General features: G+C 40.9%; 1 protein-coding gene across 10 annotated transcripts in view; it reads right to left on the bottom strand.

The window, feature by feature from the left end:
• Window positions 1-3,504: 3,504 nt before the first annotated feature.
• kirrel3b (kirre like nephrin family adhesion molecule 3b) overlaps window positions 3,505-16,221 on the bottom strand; it is a 171,574-nt gene continuing 158,857 nt past the window's right edge. For 3 of the 10 annotated variants that reach the window (XM_076892344.1, XM_004543950.3, XM_076892350.1), the window contains 7 exons: window positions 15,191-15,291; window positions 12,267-12,477; window positions 10,888-10,995; window positions 10,290-10,373; window positions 9,862-9,977; window positions 9,016-9,102; window positions 3,505-4,160 (listed from right to left, as the gene is read on the bottom strand). In XM_076892344.1, the coding sequence (XP_076748459.1) occupies window positions 3,699-4,160; window positions 9,016-9,102; window positions 9,862-9,977; window positions 10,290-10,373; window positions 10,888-10,995; window positions 12,267-12,477; window positions 15,191-15,291 (1,169 nt within the window). In that variant the 3' untranslated portion in view covers window positions 3,505-3,698. The remainder of the gene's footprint in view (window positions 4,161-9,015; window positions 9,103-9,861; window positions 9,978-10,289; window positions 10,374-10,887; window positions 10,996-12,266; window positions 12,478-15,190; window positions 15,292-16,221) is intronic. The other 7 variants (XM_076892346.1, XM_004543952.3, XM_076892349.1 and 4 more) reach the window with 5 other exon arrangements.

The following is a 16,221-nucleotide window of genomic DNA, read 5'->3' on the forward strand; positions in this document are numbered from 1 at the left end:
TTTCAAATAACCCACACTTGCAAAGTCCCTTTGCAAGCATGACAAAACCTTGAAAGTACTAATGCTGAGTATTTCTTTATCTATTTTTTCCAAGTTATTTCAAACCAAGCAACATACTTTTTGCAATAAACAAACATAACATTGGCAATGAACAGAAAAAGCCATTATAAATTCCAGCCAGTGTCTTTCCTTCACACTGCTCCTAAGCTCTGTCTCTCACCTTAGAAACATTCTTATCCAGTGTTTTACAGGCTAGTCTTTAGCATCTCTGAAAAACAGTCTACGCTCCATGCTCTGCTCTGAAAGCGGTTGCTCTGTTTTATCAGGAAAGGGCAGCAACCCCTTGTAATTGTTCCGGGTCTTTGTGTTTATTCATCTGTTATGCCCTGGCATCTGTGCAGTGCTTGTAGCCAGGCAAACAGGCACCGCCAGCACCAGCCGGCGAGGCGTCCACAGGTGAGCAGGGCAGACTCCGTCCCCACATGGGCTTTGATTCCCAAAGACTGACATGGCACTCACATCCTCTAGTACTCTCATGCCCACTGTAGCTGTTGCCATTCTGGAGGGTGGGGGGAGGTGGGACAGAAGGCTGGCCTATCAAATATTTATCTGTTTGCTGTGCAGTGTGCAGATTCTCTGGACTGGGAAAATGCATTATGTTTGGATCAGTGCAAAAGCTGCATCAGATAGAGGAAACGATCCATTTTTAGAAGGACAGCAAATTTGTTTTGTTTTCATGAAGAGAGTTGCTAAAAGTCTGTATGGCAAGTTTCAAACTGGCACATTTTTAGAATTCCGATCATGTGAATGTAAAGTAATGCATAACATATGGACACTTTATTCTGTATTTTTTTTAATCCCCCAAAGTAGATTGCACTGTAATTGAATGTTGATGATATCAGTGAAATAATTTAATTCTACCCTCATAAATGCGGAAATGAATGAAAACCTGCGACACCCGTACTTGACAGTCATGGTGGTGCCAAATGCAATATATTGCTGGACATCTGGGCATCTCTCAGAGGGGCTGCAAGAATAATCGCCTCTTACTGTATTTCACTTCAAAGCTGTCCTGGCTATGCTTAGCTTCTCATCCTATAGCCTCGTGTGTGCTCGGTATGAGTAAGTTTTCCCTGTGAGATCTGGGGGAGGAGAAAACTGCTCGCACGAGCCTTTCATGTAGTTTGTGTGAAACGGCGAGGTTGATGATTTTTTGTTTTGTTCAGGACAGGAAACAAAGAAAGGAAACATCGTCTGTCTTTACAGTTCTGATGCCATGTGGTGTTTGTTGAGCTCTGGAATAGTGGAATCTGAATGAGAAAGAAAGCCCGGAAAAAAATTATATACAGAGAAAGACAGCATTAGAGATTTATATACAGTCTGCTAAGTGCCAAGCTGGATTATCAGCGTTGAAACAGAGCTTTTTGTCTTAAGCTGTACAATGGGCACCAATCCATTTGTAAAATTAGAGTCCAAACCGCCGCCACTCAAGTGGAAAACCCCATTCAAATGCCTTGAATATAATCATATGTAAAGTGGTTACAACAACAACTTGCTTTTGTTGGAAACACGGTGCTTGTTTTTTCATGGGTTGAGAGGCAGATTTTGTAGTTTCAGGTTCACACAGGTTCGTTCCAATTGACTGCTGCACTACATATGGAACAACTACCTTATTAGGTTTTCATCACACAAAACTATAAATGTTTTGTGTGATGTTTGTGTTTGATTTGACAAAACAAAGATGACAATGACATTGTGAGCCACCCTTTTTAAGTCGTTTTTTTTTCTTTTTTTACAGTAATTTTTCAGGAAGTCCGCTATATTTTACAGATCTGATAAAATAACAAACAGTATGGCTTGAAAGTAAGACCTTGAAAGTGCACAGACATATGAGGCTACTGAATGCTATAATTAAATGTGATGTGGGTGCAATACGTAACTGCAGCTATTGCAAAAAAAAAGGATCTGTGTTTACTGTGAAGCGATGCTCTTATCAAAGCCTGTTAACACAGCTTAAGGTCAACAGCAATCTACGGTAGCATCCACGTGTTGTAGCATTAAGACTAAAATACGTTGGCTCTTTAGCTACACGGCATCTGCAGTGTTCCTTGCAAACCCTTTTTGATCAAAGCATGTGCAGTGTTGGACTATGACACCAGGTGAACTATGACAGGTTCACCTTAAGCATTTTACACAAAGTACGAGTGTTTCTGGTGCAAGTTAAATCACTACTCTGATTATACTCTCAACTAAAACAATTACAGTGCCAGTGATTGAAAAATAAAGCCGATCCATACATGTCACACGAGCGTGGATAACAAAAACTAAGAATGCACCCAACAAGCCACCATCAGCCCCCACAGCAGCTCTGATTGAATAGCAGACATCAAAATAAAACCATTTTTTTCTCTAAATTTGCTTGTTATGTCCCTTGATGAGCAGCACAATCACACATGGGTATACAGTCAGGATGCACTAAGCTCCAGCGTCAACAGTGATATCGACAAAAGCAATAGGATAACCACACAATAAGAAGCTAAAATATCATGTTTACATTTCCTTTAGCAGGGAACCTCAAGTACATGGTTGATGGTCTGTGGTGTTACAAGGAGAAATTCACAAGTACAACTCATTTTGGCTTTCCTGCTGCAGTTTCGGAGCTGGATTTTGGCGCAGTGACACCACGGTGGATGCAGCTCCCCCACCTGAAGAACTGATGGGGTACATCAATCTGGCTTCGTCAAAGTTTGTATTGACCCAGTTCAAGCAGTTCAAACAGACCCTCAAGGCAAGTAGATGTGGACAAGAAGAGGCGCCCATGTCTCATTTATAGTCATCCATGAGGGAAATCAGAGTCAGAAATTAGACGCTAGAAAAGAAATTACAGTCGCGTATGTACACTGATATTCTTTTATCGCAGAGTCTCAAAGTAAAATAATGACTCAGGGATTTAAAATGAGATCTCGGCCCTTCTTTATCTGCTCAGCTCTGTGGCCCAGATACAGCTGCGGAGAGGAAAAACAACCGCTGTTTTCAGCGCTTGAAACGTCTGTGGGCATATGGAGGAAGTTTTCTTACACCTACACAGGAGACGAGTTTGAACAAGCCGAGCTTAACGTACAGTGTTTAAAGGGAAAGTGGGAGTGAAGGAGAGAAAAAAAGGTGTTGTTTTAACAACTTAAAACCACATGCACATTGAATTTTGTGCTTCAAACTACAAGAGAGCAGCAGGACACTGGCTTGCGCTCATTAGCAGACAGTTTGTGCTGAGTGCCAAAACACTCATGACAACACTTCCAGTTTTTCGTCTTCAAAAAAGCGAAAGTGGTCCATCCCAAGGGTGCTGATTGTCACAGAAGCCTTGTTTTCCTGCCCTCTGATCGGTCAACAGTGTCACTGCAAAACCCAAAAGTTTAAACGCTGTACTCGTGCAGTGTTTGTGTTGGCAAATAACCTCTCTGTGGCACAAAGCAGGGAATTGATGAGTTGAGCATGAGCGAAATATTTTCTTTTTTTGGGGACACTGGGAAGTCTAAACAAGTCACATGGTGCATTAAAGCCCCAGTGTCTTCAGGCATCCACAGAAAACACCTACTGACATTGTTCTTTTTAGGCGCTCCTCGGAGCTGGTTCTTTCAGTTTTACAATCCTAGCTGGTTTGTTTCACCCCTTTCCACAAGCCCTTCCCTCCCAAGAGGTCAGACATGGGTCTGCATGCGCTTCTGGAGGGGTCGGGTGAGGTCTGAGTTCTGTGAGGAGGATTGGGAATAGTGGGATGAGGAGGAGGCGGAGGCCTTGCTGTCTTTGTCGAACTGCACATAGCCGTCTGGCTTACTGTAGCTGCTGACGCTGCTGTCACACTGCGTGTCGATAAAAGAGCTGGAGTCGCTGAGCGAGCCGCGCTGGAACTCCCGCTCGCAAAGCTCAATGGAGCTGCTGCCCATGCCCAGCACGAAGCGTTGGCTGTAGTCATACAGTCGGTTGGGACCAGCTCCAAGAGTGGAATAGATGTTGGTGAAGGACATGCCCGTCGGTACCCGCTGCTTTCCCAGGGTACCTGTGTTGGTGGGGTTCCTCACCTCAGTGGTAGGGTTCCCTGTCATGGTAGGTGTGTGATGCTCTTTGAAGGTATTTACACTGTAGTAGCCATTTGTAGGGTCCTATTGAAAACACACGAAGGAAAGATTCTTTAGAGCTATACATCTATATATTACATATGCACACAAAGGAAAAAGAAGAAAGGGAAGAAAAACAAACAAATCTTATTTGTTTATATGTGAATGTACCTCTATCCTCAAAGCGCAACAGAAGTCAAGGTCAAACTGACAATAATTAACATTCAAACTGCTGAAATAAATAAGGAAAGAGTCTGCGGTCTGTGTAGGAAAAAAATTAAATAACTTTAAGAAAGAAAGACAAGAAAAAACAACACTGGTGAGGCTTAGGGGTAGGATTTAGTTAGCCCCCACACAGACCTTAAAATCATGTCTCTTGCTAATTAGGCAGGCCTTGATGATTCATAGTTTGGCATCCAATGTGTCATAGCAAAGTTCACTCTCATACTGGCTTTAATTGGACCTAAATGGATTGTAGTGTTTATAATTTCATGTATGCACCTAAATGGCTTCTGAGACCAGAGCTGTGCCACTTGTTTGTCTGCTTGGCTGCAGGCACTGTGCTGTTGCTAAGGGTCCAGTTAGGGTATGTGTCAGGTTTTTTTTCTGCTTCTCTTTTTTTCATGTCCTTGTGTGAACAGATGTAAATGTCAAGCATAGTGAGCATGGTGGCAAATCCCAAAAGAAGAATGCTCATAATGGGGAAATGAGAGAGACGACCTGAGAGGATGCTCGTTATGCTTGTCATTACCAGAAAGCAGACAGGGAGATTGTTTGTGCCTGCCCTTTATCACTTGTTCAGTCCCCTTTTGCTCTTGCCTCATGCAAGGTGTCATTAGCCGGGATCAAAAAAAAAAAAATCAAGCATGACAGAGAGAGCAGGTAAGAAGGCGAAAAAAAAAGAAGTGCACTCGCGAACGATAATGTCAGCCGTAATTTGGACTAAACAAAAACGTTTGTGTGAGGCTTGTTGTCTCCAGCAAGTTGAGCGTGAAGAGGCAAGATCTTCACAAGATGACCTGCTTAAGTTCAAACCAAGTATCAGAACGGCGAAGAAAGATGATTTAAATGACTATGAATGTGATAGACAGGCTGGTCTGAATATGGCACTTGCATGAGTTTTACAAAGAATCACCCCCAAAAAAGAAAATAGCCAGTGAGTAGCAGTACTCTTGGAAAAAATGCTTTGTTGATGTCAGAGGTCGGAGGAGAATGGCCACGTTGCTTCGAGTTGTTAGGAAGGCCACAGTAACACTCATTAGAAATAAGATCTGCAGAGGAGCATCTCTAGAGCAGACAGGCTACAGCAGCAGAAGAGCACACCGATTGTCACTCCTGTCAGCTAAGAACAAGAGACTGAGGCTACAATTCCTACGGGCTATAGACAATTGGAAAGAACAATTTTCTATAGCCAATTGGCTGCACCATTCAGATGGCAGGGTTAGAATTTGGCATAAAGAATGGATCCAACCCAATCTGTGTCAAGTGTTTAGGCTGGTTTTTCTTGATTTAATGGTGTGGGCTGATATTTTCTTGGCATACTTTGGGCCCCTGAATGCTTTAACCTATCAAAGTATTGATAGGGTATAACATTATACATTATCGGGTGGGTGAAGAAACATCATTTAGCTTTTTATAATTAATCTGTATCAATCTGTATGGAATAACACAAAAAAATAATTACTGCATTTCAAACAGGCGATGCCCTCTAAAATCTGTCACTACTGGCATTATCCCTTCATGAATGCTCAGTCCTGAAGAATATTTTAGCGCTTATGCTCTGCACATGACCTCTGCACCTGCTTGACCTGCGATGTGCTTCCATGGTTTTTTTTGCTAATCAAGTAGTCAGCTCTACTAAAGAGAAAAAAAAGTAGTATAGAGGCATCTACTTGCACACTGGCTGCCAGACCGCCTACATTCTCCCATCAGACCTTCATCCCTGCTGTGAGGCTTGCCTAAACAGGCTGGAGTGGTGCTCACTCCACAGGCCATCTGGCAGGTCTGTGCCCACTGTGCCCCACAGCGGTGGCCATCTCACTCCCTGCTAGCAATATGTCCACAGCTAAAACACTCTTTCAGGACCTGCTGGCCATCATTAAAAATGTGTCAGATCTTAGATGCTGATGACAGGTACATTGATGACCAACAGCCACCGCTGTTATGGCATAGCCTAGCTTCCATCCTGTTTTACAGGGCAACATAATGAAGCCTCACTCTTGAATCAGTCCAGAGCTGTAAGGTGGTCCCGTATCCCCAATGGACTATTAGGATCATTCAACCGGAGCGCTGCTGCTCATATGCACAAGGCTGCTGAGACAGTGGAAAGGGAAAGAAGGTAAATGGTACTATTTCAGTGCTGGTGCATAAAGAGAGGATCAGACAGCACATTGTCGCTGTCTGTTTTACTGACCTATCTGCAGATGTTTTTTAGATAAGGTGCTAGCCCGATCTATTTTATGCTACTGCCATCACATCTTGTTACACAGGATTCAGCAAGAGATCCCTTGTTTAAGTGCTATCTGAAAGGATCAGAGATTGTGTTCCCTTGTCAACTAGCTGGCATTTACCCCAGTGCCTCACCTGCTGGAAAACCCCAGTTCAAGCCAGGTGAAATCTGTCTGGAAATGCGGTCTTCCTCTGCTTTATCCTTACTTTCACTGAGAGAATTAGTGACCTCACGCAGGTTATCAGTCTCACTATCTTTGTTCTCTAATAGGGATGTCTAGGGCAGGGCTACTTTACAGCCAAATCCCTCTTTTACACCTAAGAGCAAGAACTACTTTTTTAGGTCAGAGGCTATCTTACTACAGGCCTTTTTTCTCCACAGTAATGTAGAAGAGGTGTTTCAATGGCTCTGCCTGGTGCACACTCGGTCTCATTATGTTTTGCCCATGGCTAGTAGACAGACACAACAGCTGCTTGTCCACCACAGAGGACACTTACTGTTTAGCGCTGGTTTTCTCACAGTCTGTATGATGCTGCCACGCAAGTCTACATACATGCAGCAGCAGGAGCAGACCTTCTGGCACACATATGGCTTCCGTGTGCACGCTGCAAGAACTTTATCCTCATCCACAGTCTTTCTCCGAGGGATGGAAGTGTCGCACATCTGCACAAGACCATGTGCATCTTTCCATGCCCCTTCATGCGTTTCTATCTGCACACTGTATCTGAGTCCTGACAGACTCAATCCCTTTTAAGCATGCTAGACAGTTGATGACGCGTTGTCAGATCTAGCCTTTTCATGCACGTGCCATGAGGTGTTCCACTAATCCCATCATTGTTTTTTAAGGGAGTGTTTTCCACACAGAGATCCATGGTAAATGAAGAACACCAGAACGCTTTAACGCACTTCACACACAGCTGCAATCTCATGTCCTTTTGCTGTGTGTAGACATTGCTGTCAGCAGTGGGGCATTGGCTACAACCAGCTATGTTCTTATCTTATTATTTAACGAGAGACTCTGGGAGATGCTCTGTCAATATTGGCATAGCGCTATAAGATGCAGGTCCCACTGACTTGGCCTGTGTTGCTTCTTTGTGATAAAGAAAAAGTTGACTTACTGGTAGCAGATCTCGGGTCATGCAGTTGTTTTGAACAGAAGAGACCTAAGAAATCCTTTTGTGAAGCAGAAAATTTCTTCTTGAAAATTTTGCTTAAGTGGAGGGATACACCTAATACCAACAACTAGAGGACTACACCTATATTCTATCCTGTATTCCTTCTCTCTCCCCAACTGATCACAGCAGATGGCAGGGAGTTTTTCCTTCCCAAAGTGCTTCTCATAAGAGGTCATATGATTGTCGGGTTTTTCTCCATATGTTTTATTGTAGGGTCTACCTTACAATATAAAGCGCCTTGAGGCGACTGCTGTTGTGATTTGGCGCAGTATAAATAAAATTTAAATATTCATACAATGTGTGTTTACCGTACATAACCTGTGATAGTTTATATTGAATTGGTGACCAAGTGAAAATCCAATGGTTTTAAACTGCAGTATTAATATTGACCAAGACTAGAAAAACTGAAACATGTAGAACAGATGGTGGCCATCCTTCACTTGATGGTGCTTAAAAGGGTTTCGAGAGCTGCAAAACTCAGCATGAATCATTTATTACAAGCGGTTAAGTCTCTTTACGTGCGATAGGAGAACTAAAGTGACCCTAGGTAAAGTGCCTCACATCTGTTTTACTGCCATGTAAATGGGAAGGTGGAATTGTTTTAAGTGCATTTTAACCAGAAAATCCCTTAAGATTAAAATCTCTTCTTCAAAGGACACCTGGTCCAAAGGTGCATCATTCCAAAACTTTATTACGTCCACTGACATATTGATTAACAAACATTTCATTAGACGCAATTGCAATGACATATTTGCCAACGAGTCTGCTGTAGAGCTCCAAATAATTATGAAAATTAAATGAAGAAGAAACATCTCCCCGAGGTTAAGAGGCTCATATTTTCTAAATAGAGCATTTGTCTCCTGTTCTTTGCCACTGTGAACATGGAGTAAGACTCACCTGCTCATGGTGTCACCACCTGTTAAGTGTTTTTGTGATTTTCTGATAGATTTCTTTGAAACAACACGACCCCCATCCACTAGTGTCTCTAAGTTCAACCGCTCTCTGATTTCATGAGCCACTTTGGCTGAGAAGCTAATTATTAAAATCAAACCCATAACAGGAATAATTTGCCTCTGGACTTACTTTGGAAAACTCATGTGTAGCAGAAGAGGGATTAATGCTTTTCAGCTATTTTAGTTCCAGAGTTGAAGACCACCATCTGCCCCAAAGGCATTCTCTCTCTTCCTCTCACCACTTCTTTTTTTTTTTTTTTTGTCTTTCCACTTTTGTTCTCCTACGTTCGCGCCTTCACGCTGTCATCATTCACAAGCCGTACCTTTATGTGCTGATACTCCTTCTCTTCCTCTTGCAACACCTCCAGCTGCTTCAGAACAGATTCCTGCTGGAACTCTTCTCGTTCAACCTACGTAGAAATCAAGCAAAAGCATCTAAGAATCTGTGTAGCTTCCCAAGCTCTCCCACAAAAAGAGACATTTTGAGATGGATGGGTTCAACTTTTATCACTTGTTCTTTAAAAAAAAAAAATCACTCAGACATGCTTCACCTTAACTCTGGGCTTGCAGGCACCATTAATAATTTATCCATGAATATCTTTTATTTATCTTTACAAAATGCAGATTTGTGAAGTAGATACGCTCATTTTCTCGCTCTAACATCAAGTGTCGACCGTATTTTGTAATTTGAAAAGAAATCATTATTTTGAAGGAAAATTTTAATCCAAGAGCTTTAACTACAAATAGACCAGCCCTGGAGCAAACTGCATTAAAGCCAAAACACTGGTAGAGCTCAAAAGAGGAAGCTGTTCTTTTTTGTGTCTAGCAGGCATGTGGATGCAGAAAGTACACCCACTGTAGGATTACCCAGTATACATCAGCATCCCCATAGTTAAAATGTATCGGGGTCTGTTCTCCTCACAGCGTCGTTGTTATCATGATGATATATATACACCCTACGCCTTGACAGCACATATACAACCCGCATGCCTTTCTGTTCTTCCATTACTCATGAAGTGAAGTATTCCACAGAAAATCCCCATACTAATTGCAGACCGCATTCATTACCTGTCCGCCAAAGAGAACATGCAACAACAGGGCCGAGATTCAATATTTGCAAAAGAACATGAGAAGAAGTAAAGTGGAAAGTAGTATTTTGTGACACTCACACTCACCATCAGTTGTTTCATGGAGGTGTGCTCTTCATTTTCTCGGGCTGCATTGTGGTCCTTGTGCACAATCTCCACCCGGATGTCATTTTTTGCCGACACAACTCCTTTCAGATCTAGCATAAGCAGACGCCACATATATCTTAATAAGACGGATAAACACTATTCTGTATTTGTTGACATTATAATTTCCCCCCAGTGCAGTTTGCAGTGTTACAGAATTTAACAGAGATCCCTGGGTTTGTTTTGTTAGAGCTCTCCCACTTCCCGAAGACAACACAAAGCGTTATTAATCACTTGTTTCCTGCCAACACAGGATTATGTTTGTTTTTTTTCTGCATATATATGCAATCTCACATAGCTTTCCTCGGTGGCTCATTCTGTTTGGGACAAAGCTGGTGTTATACTGTCATATAACAAAGTCTTACTTTCTGTCTTAATTTTGCTTGCAAGTTCTCTCTGGTGAGCACAGATGGAGACGGGCAGTGAGGGCATAACCAGGTGCGCTTCCTCTGTAGTGTACAGACAATAGACATGCTGAAGGGACCAGTAGCACAGTGTGGTTCTTGGATAGAGATAGTGGCTGAGTGCCTCTAACCTGAGTCACTTGGTACTGTATATGGGTGGGTGGCAATGAACATGGCGCATGATGTAAATAGCTTTAAATGAATGCAGCCAGACTGAGAGTGCATGAAATGAGCCCTTATCACAATCTGTCTATCTCGGCACCAAAAAAAAAAAAAGATGTCCATCACAACCACTGATTTCATCTCCTATTAAATGTGACACTACGTTCCTGAAGATAACTTGCATCGGTAATTTCTGGCTGGCGATGCCTCCGTGTGTTTTATTTTTATGTAGATGGCCCATTTTTAAGACACCTCAAGTCACAATTTGCGAATGATCCAATTTGTAAAACATTAAAATTAAAACTACATAGATGGACATTTTTTTATGTGCTTGTGGGAAAAAAATGCAGTGCTTTAGCATGCATGCTTCAGAGGCAACACTGGAAAGGAGACGTACTTCTCTGGGAGCGGGTGCAGCAGAACGCTCCGATGGTGCCCATGAGGACAATGACGGCCACGAAAGCTCCCACGGCAATGCCGATGATCACCGCCACTGGGAGAGATTCTGTATAGAGCAACAACAACAAAAAACAAACATGTTCTTCTACAATGACTTAACAACAACATTTTATATGCACTTCAGTGTATTCAGTGAATTCAATGTATGACATGTTACAGGTGAGGACACAACAACATACAGTTATAATGTAAAAGCCACCTTTCTTTTTCAAACACACACACATTCACACTCTCTTCTCCTCCCGTCGTCCTCTTTAAGTCGGATTTTTTACTACCTAGACATTATTCACTGGGCACAAAACCAGATAATTTAAATAAGTACAGCGGTACAGGAAAAGAAAAAAACCCTCTATGTCGAAACAATAATTCAAACAAAAACTAATTACCAAACCCTTTTGCTATATGTGGAGGTAAACATTATACACACAGTAATATTGTCTCATTATCACACTGTTTGATAACTTTTAATTTACACTCATTTAGACTAATAGACGCATTTAACTGAGGGCTTTTATTTCCATTGTCGAACACAGGAGTGTGTGTGCATTTGTGAAGCGTAATCGTCCCCGTGTGTTCCTTGTTTGCAAGTAGGAAGAGACTAAACCAGCGGGCATATATCTATATGCTCTTCCAGTAGAAAAGCTCCTCATTAAAATACACTTTAATGAGAACCCAAGTTTCCAGCCCACATTTCTGACCTTGCCGTATTTTAAACAAACGCAAACAACCAAGTGCTCTTCCATTAAAGCCCATTTAATGTCTTCATTGATCAATGTCACTTTCACATAAGCAGCTTATAATTTATCATTTGCGATAAGTGGATAGAAAACACAGCTTCCCCGACGGTAGAGGTGGAAAGGTCACAGATACAAAGTATTCATATTTAAAGAAAGGAAAGAGTGTCTTTTTTTTTGTTTGTTCGCTGTTTTTTAACTGAAGGAAACCAAGTTCCATATTAAATTTTATATTGGGGTCTATGCTAAGAGACAAGAATTAGAAGACATTCACTTAATACCAGTTTTTCTGGAATTTATGTAATCATGACTTTTACAGGGATTTAATTGCAGGAATTTACAGTGCTATTGTTTAGGATGCTCACTATGACCTAAGAATGATAAAAATCGGGATTCGTGCTCAATTTAACATGTATGCAAAAATGCATTTGCACTAAAACACGCATGCGCAACCTCACACGCAACACAGTCGACGACACTGGATTTGGTCACCTGCAACAATGTACATAAAACGCCACATGGTCACTCTCTAAAAAACCACAGCCACGTGATTTGAATAAGAGGAAGGTGGAACCTGTCGAACCTTGGCTCCCACCTTGTTCCTTAAGGCGTATGATCTCGGTGTCAGAGCCAAAGCTGTTCCACGCGGTGCAGTTGTAGATAGTCTGAAAGTCTGCTGGGACAATGTTGCTCATGGTCAGCGTGGAGATGACGCCCTCCTCTGTGTTCACAGTTTCTACGGTGTAGCGGCCGGATGTTCCAGACTCTAACACCGTTTCCTTCCAAGACCAGGCCTGTAAAACAGAAAAATAAAAAAGGTGTATGTACAATGTTACTCATGATTATTATTATTATTATTATTTACTGTGGAGCAGGTAATTTTACTCCAGGTGTGTGGATCTTTGGTCTGGTACACAGTCCAATTATTAAAGGTGACCAATCAACCACAGAACACTTCACACAGTTGATTTGAATCCTGCTGGTCGATGCCTGGATTCACAGGAAGGTATTGCAATGTGGGCCTAGTCGTTTTGTCATTCCACCCGTATGTTCACGGCAAGCTCTTTATGCTATGTCAGCACGCTTCTCAATAGAGAAACATAATGACCATGAAAAGATCAACCTAGTGCTCTACGATGATACGGGGAGCGTTTGGGATGTTTTGTTCTGTTACAAGGTGGTATGAATTACTGATATCAGCGTAGAATGTTAGCTCATTTTGTCTGGTGAATAGCTCAGTGATCCACAGAAGTCTAGAAGAGGCATGAATAAATGGGAATCCATTCAGGATATTCAATGCTTCTGTGGCTGGTTAAAACTCTTCTGAATGCTGTGTTAAGGTTAAAAATGTGCCTGTTAACTGCCCATTTGTTGCTGTTGAGTGCTCAGTGAAATTTCTCCTGGATCTGTAGACCGAGCTAATGTCTAAGCAGTTTTCTTTTCATCGCAGTGTTTGAATCACAGTCCTTTTTGCATTTGACTATTGGGAGACAGCATGCAGCCACTTACACAGAGGTGCGTGCTGTGAAACAGAAGAATCTGCAAAGAGGTACTGTGGATATTTTCAGTACAGTAAATAAATCCGAGTACAAAGAACAACAAAACAGTCTGAAGAATTCTCCATTAAAAAAAACTTGGATCAGGTCTGAAAAATAACATATTTTTTTCTTTATAGAAGATGGAGTGCAAAAATGCTGGAATTCTTGCGTCCTTTAGCACATTTTGCATGCAAAACAAAAATATTTGAAATATAAGTGAATTCCTTGTCTTGGTTCTGTGAAAAGCCAGTATTGAAATAACTTTCTTTTTTATTCAATGGAGAAAAAAAGTCCAATTCTGAGTCTGTTCTGTGGATAGAAATGCAAAACCTGCATCATGTAAGATGTGGTTAAGTCGAGTTTACTCTTTAGACCTTGATTATTTTAATTGTAACTGTAGCCTCGTGAAAACATAAAATAAAATACACATTGAAACATATTTTGAGCCGATAATATGTGAACTGATGAAAAATACATTTTTAAGCGAGAAGCACTCGGAGAACTCAAACCTCCTCCGAGAGTGTTCACTCGGTTTTTTCATTCTTTTCAAGGAATATTTTTGTATATTTCTATATATTCATTTTGCTTTCTTTGTTTTTCAAGAAGTTTGTAGCGCCAATACTTTCTTTGAAGATATAACATATGTTGGGGTCAACTTGAAAGAAAGGCAGGCGTTAAATGTATACATGAGGTCAGAGGTCAAATGTGACATGATATTTGGATGAAAATTATAATGGGATACTCGAATCCCCATATACAATATATATCATTTCCTGAATGTTGCGATTGCACACAAAGGCAGCAGAATTTTAAGTATAATTTTAAAGATAAAAGACATTTTAAGTACGTTTGACCCTATTTGATCTTGAAGAAGAGGTCGTAGGTCCAAAGTAACATGATATTTAGAATCACCCTATATCATTCCCTATATATCAATATGCTCTCAATAAAAAACGATGGCATTAAGAAACAGTTTTAAACAGCTCCGACATGATATTTAAAATCATTATAGAGGTTCTCATGTTGATTTAATGCATTTATTTCTATGAAAATTTAACATACATATACAAAATAATCAATATTTTTTCAGGGGGTCTTAATACAGAGTGTATTGGTTTTTGAGGTAATATTTAGATGTTTATTTTGAAGTATAAAGCATATTTATTTATGCTGGATGCAGAGTAGGGAAGAGAGATTTCTATTTTAACAAAAGCAACACCTTTAACTCGGAGCCTTGAGAAACATACAATGGGGGAAACAGGTGTGAAAGTCAAAGTCCACCATCACAGTATTCAAACTTTGAGGTTTAAGCTTCAAGACTTTATTCTAAAAAGACTCAAATCAATGTGTTTGAATGACTGCACAGTGTAAAACCAGCAGTTTTGCACGGTATACAATATGGACATCTCCTTGCCTGGTTCTATTTGAGGTTTCTTCCTGACAAAAAGGTTTTTTTTCTTCCCACTGTCGCCAATTGCTTGCTCATAAGAGGTTGTCTGATTTTACCTTCTTTACCTTGCAAGCCGTGAACTGATTGATGGTTATGAAATAAAACTGTACTGAATTTTTGTTTAAATGAAAACAAAATCACTAATATAACTAAATCAACAGTGACGTTATTGAGTTATCTCACAGTTTTTAATAGGCCCACCTGAAATAAACGCGGTATTAATAACACTGCTGGTTAATGTTGAGCATTAGTATAACAAAATACACATCAGATGACAAAGTACGGCAATTAACCACGCTCATACATGCATGCACAATATGGATACTCATGCAAAGCGCGCTTATTAAGTGTGTTTACATTGTACGAGCGCCATAAATCTTAACATGATCAGCGCAACACTGCTCACATGCGTGCATTAAATGAGAACCGTAGGATCAAGAGTATATTTTTAGGATCCTCTTTTATGGCAAAATACTCAGAATCTCAAGTATGTGAGCTAGACAGTCCGGATGCACTTACAATGCGGTCCGGCGGAGGTGTGCTTCGGATGAAACATTTGATTTGTCCTTTCTCTCCATGTAAAGCTTGCTGAGTCTGTGTGCTTGAGATAGTAGGCGGCCCTGAAAAAGAACAACCATTAAAAAAAAAAAGTTAGAAGATGAGCCACAGAAATTGAAACATGAATAATTAAATTTAGTTTCAGGTCATGTGACAAATCCTCTCAACTGAATTCTTGGTGGAAGATTATATTCTAAATGTCTCCTATTATAAGCGGTAACACCTGAAGTGTTCTGTAATTTGGGACTCCTGAGGAAGATTATATTGCTGTGAGATATGAACTTGCCTCATCCCTTAGTACAATCTAGCCAAGGGCACACCAGGACTGAACAAAGGGCATAAGTGGCAGCTTAGACTTCATTCTGGATAGAGAAACTGTTGATTTATGGCTGGCTTGATTTCTCCCGCTGAGATAAACGTTGTTCTTCGAGTGTAATCAGGACTGCACAGATGGAAAGAGAAAATGCCATTGTGGGGAGATAACACCCCTTGTCACAGTGTTTCACCTCAATCAATGTGCTTGCAGCAGAGTTGACCCCTGAACCAATAAGTCATCAAATAAACATTTAAAGCCAAAGCTCGCTATAGTTGCCCAGAATGACCTCTATAACTGAACTAATCACAGTATCGATCAAGATATTGTAAAACAATATCCAACATTTTATTATATCGAACTGTATTACGGCCTTATTATTGCAGTCAATTTTATAACCATCAGCTGACATTCTGTATAATCTGATTTTCTCAAATTGAGCCTGATCAAATGGAATGGCTTTATTAGCATTACAAACTACCCAGGCAAGGCAAGTTCATTCAACAAGTGCTGGGGCTACTGGACTTCAAGCCAGCATATGCTAAACCTTGGTCAGGCTACAAAATCTTGCCTGACAAGGGCAGCTCAGCCTAAACGACTGGTCTGCTTGCCATCTGGTCTTGAGGCTGCTCACACCAGGTGACAGCACTAATATGAAGACAAGCTGTCACACATAACC

The sequence above is a fragment of the Maylandia zebra genome, linkage group LG14 (assembly GCF_041146795.1).
Source record: "Maylandia zebra isolate NMK-2024a linkage group LG14, Mzebra_GT3a, whole genome shotgun sequence".
Taxonomy (NCBI): domain Eukaryota; kingdom Metazoa; phylum Chordata; class Actinopteri; order Cichliformes; family Cichlidae; genus Maylandia; species Maylandia zebra.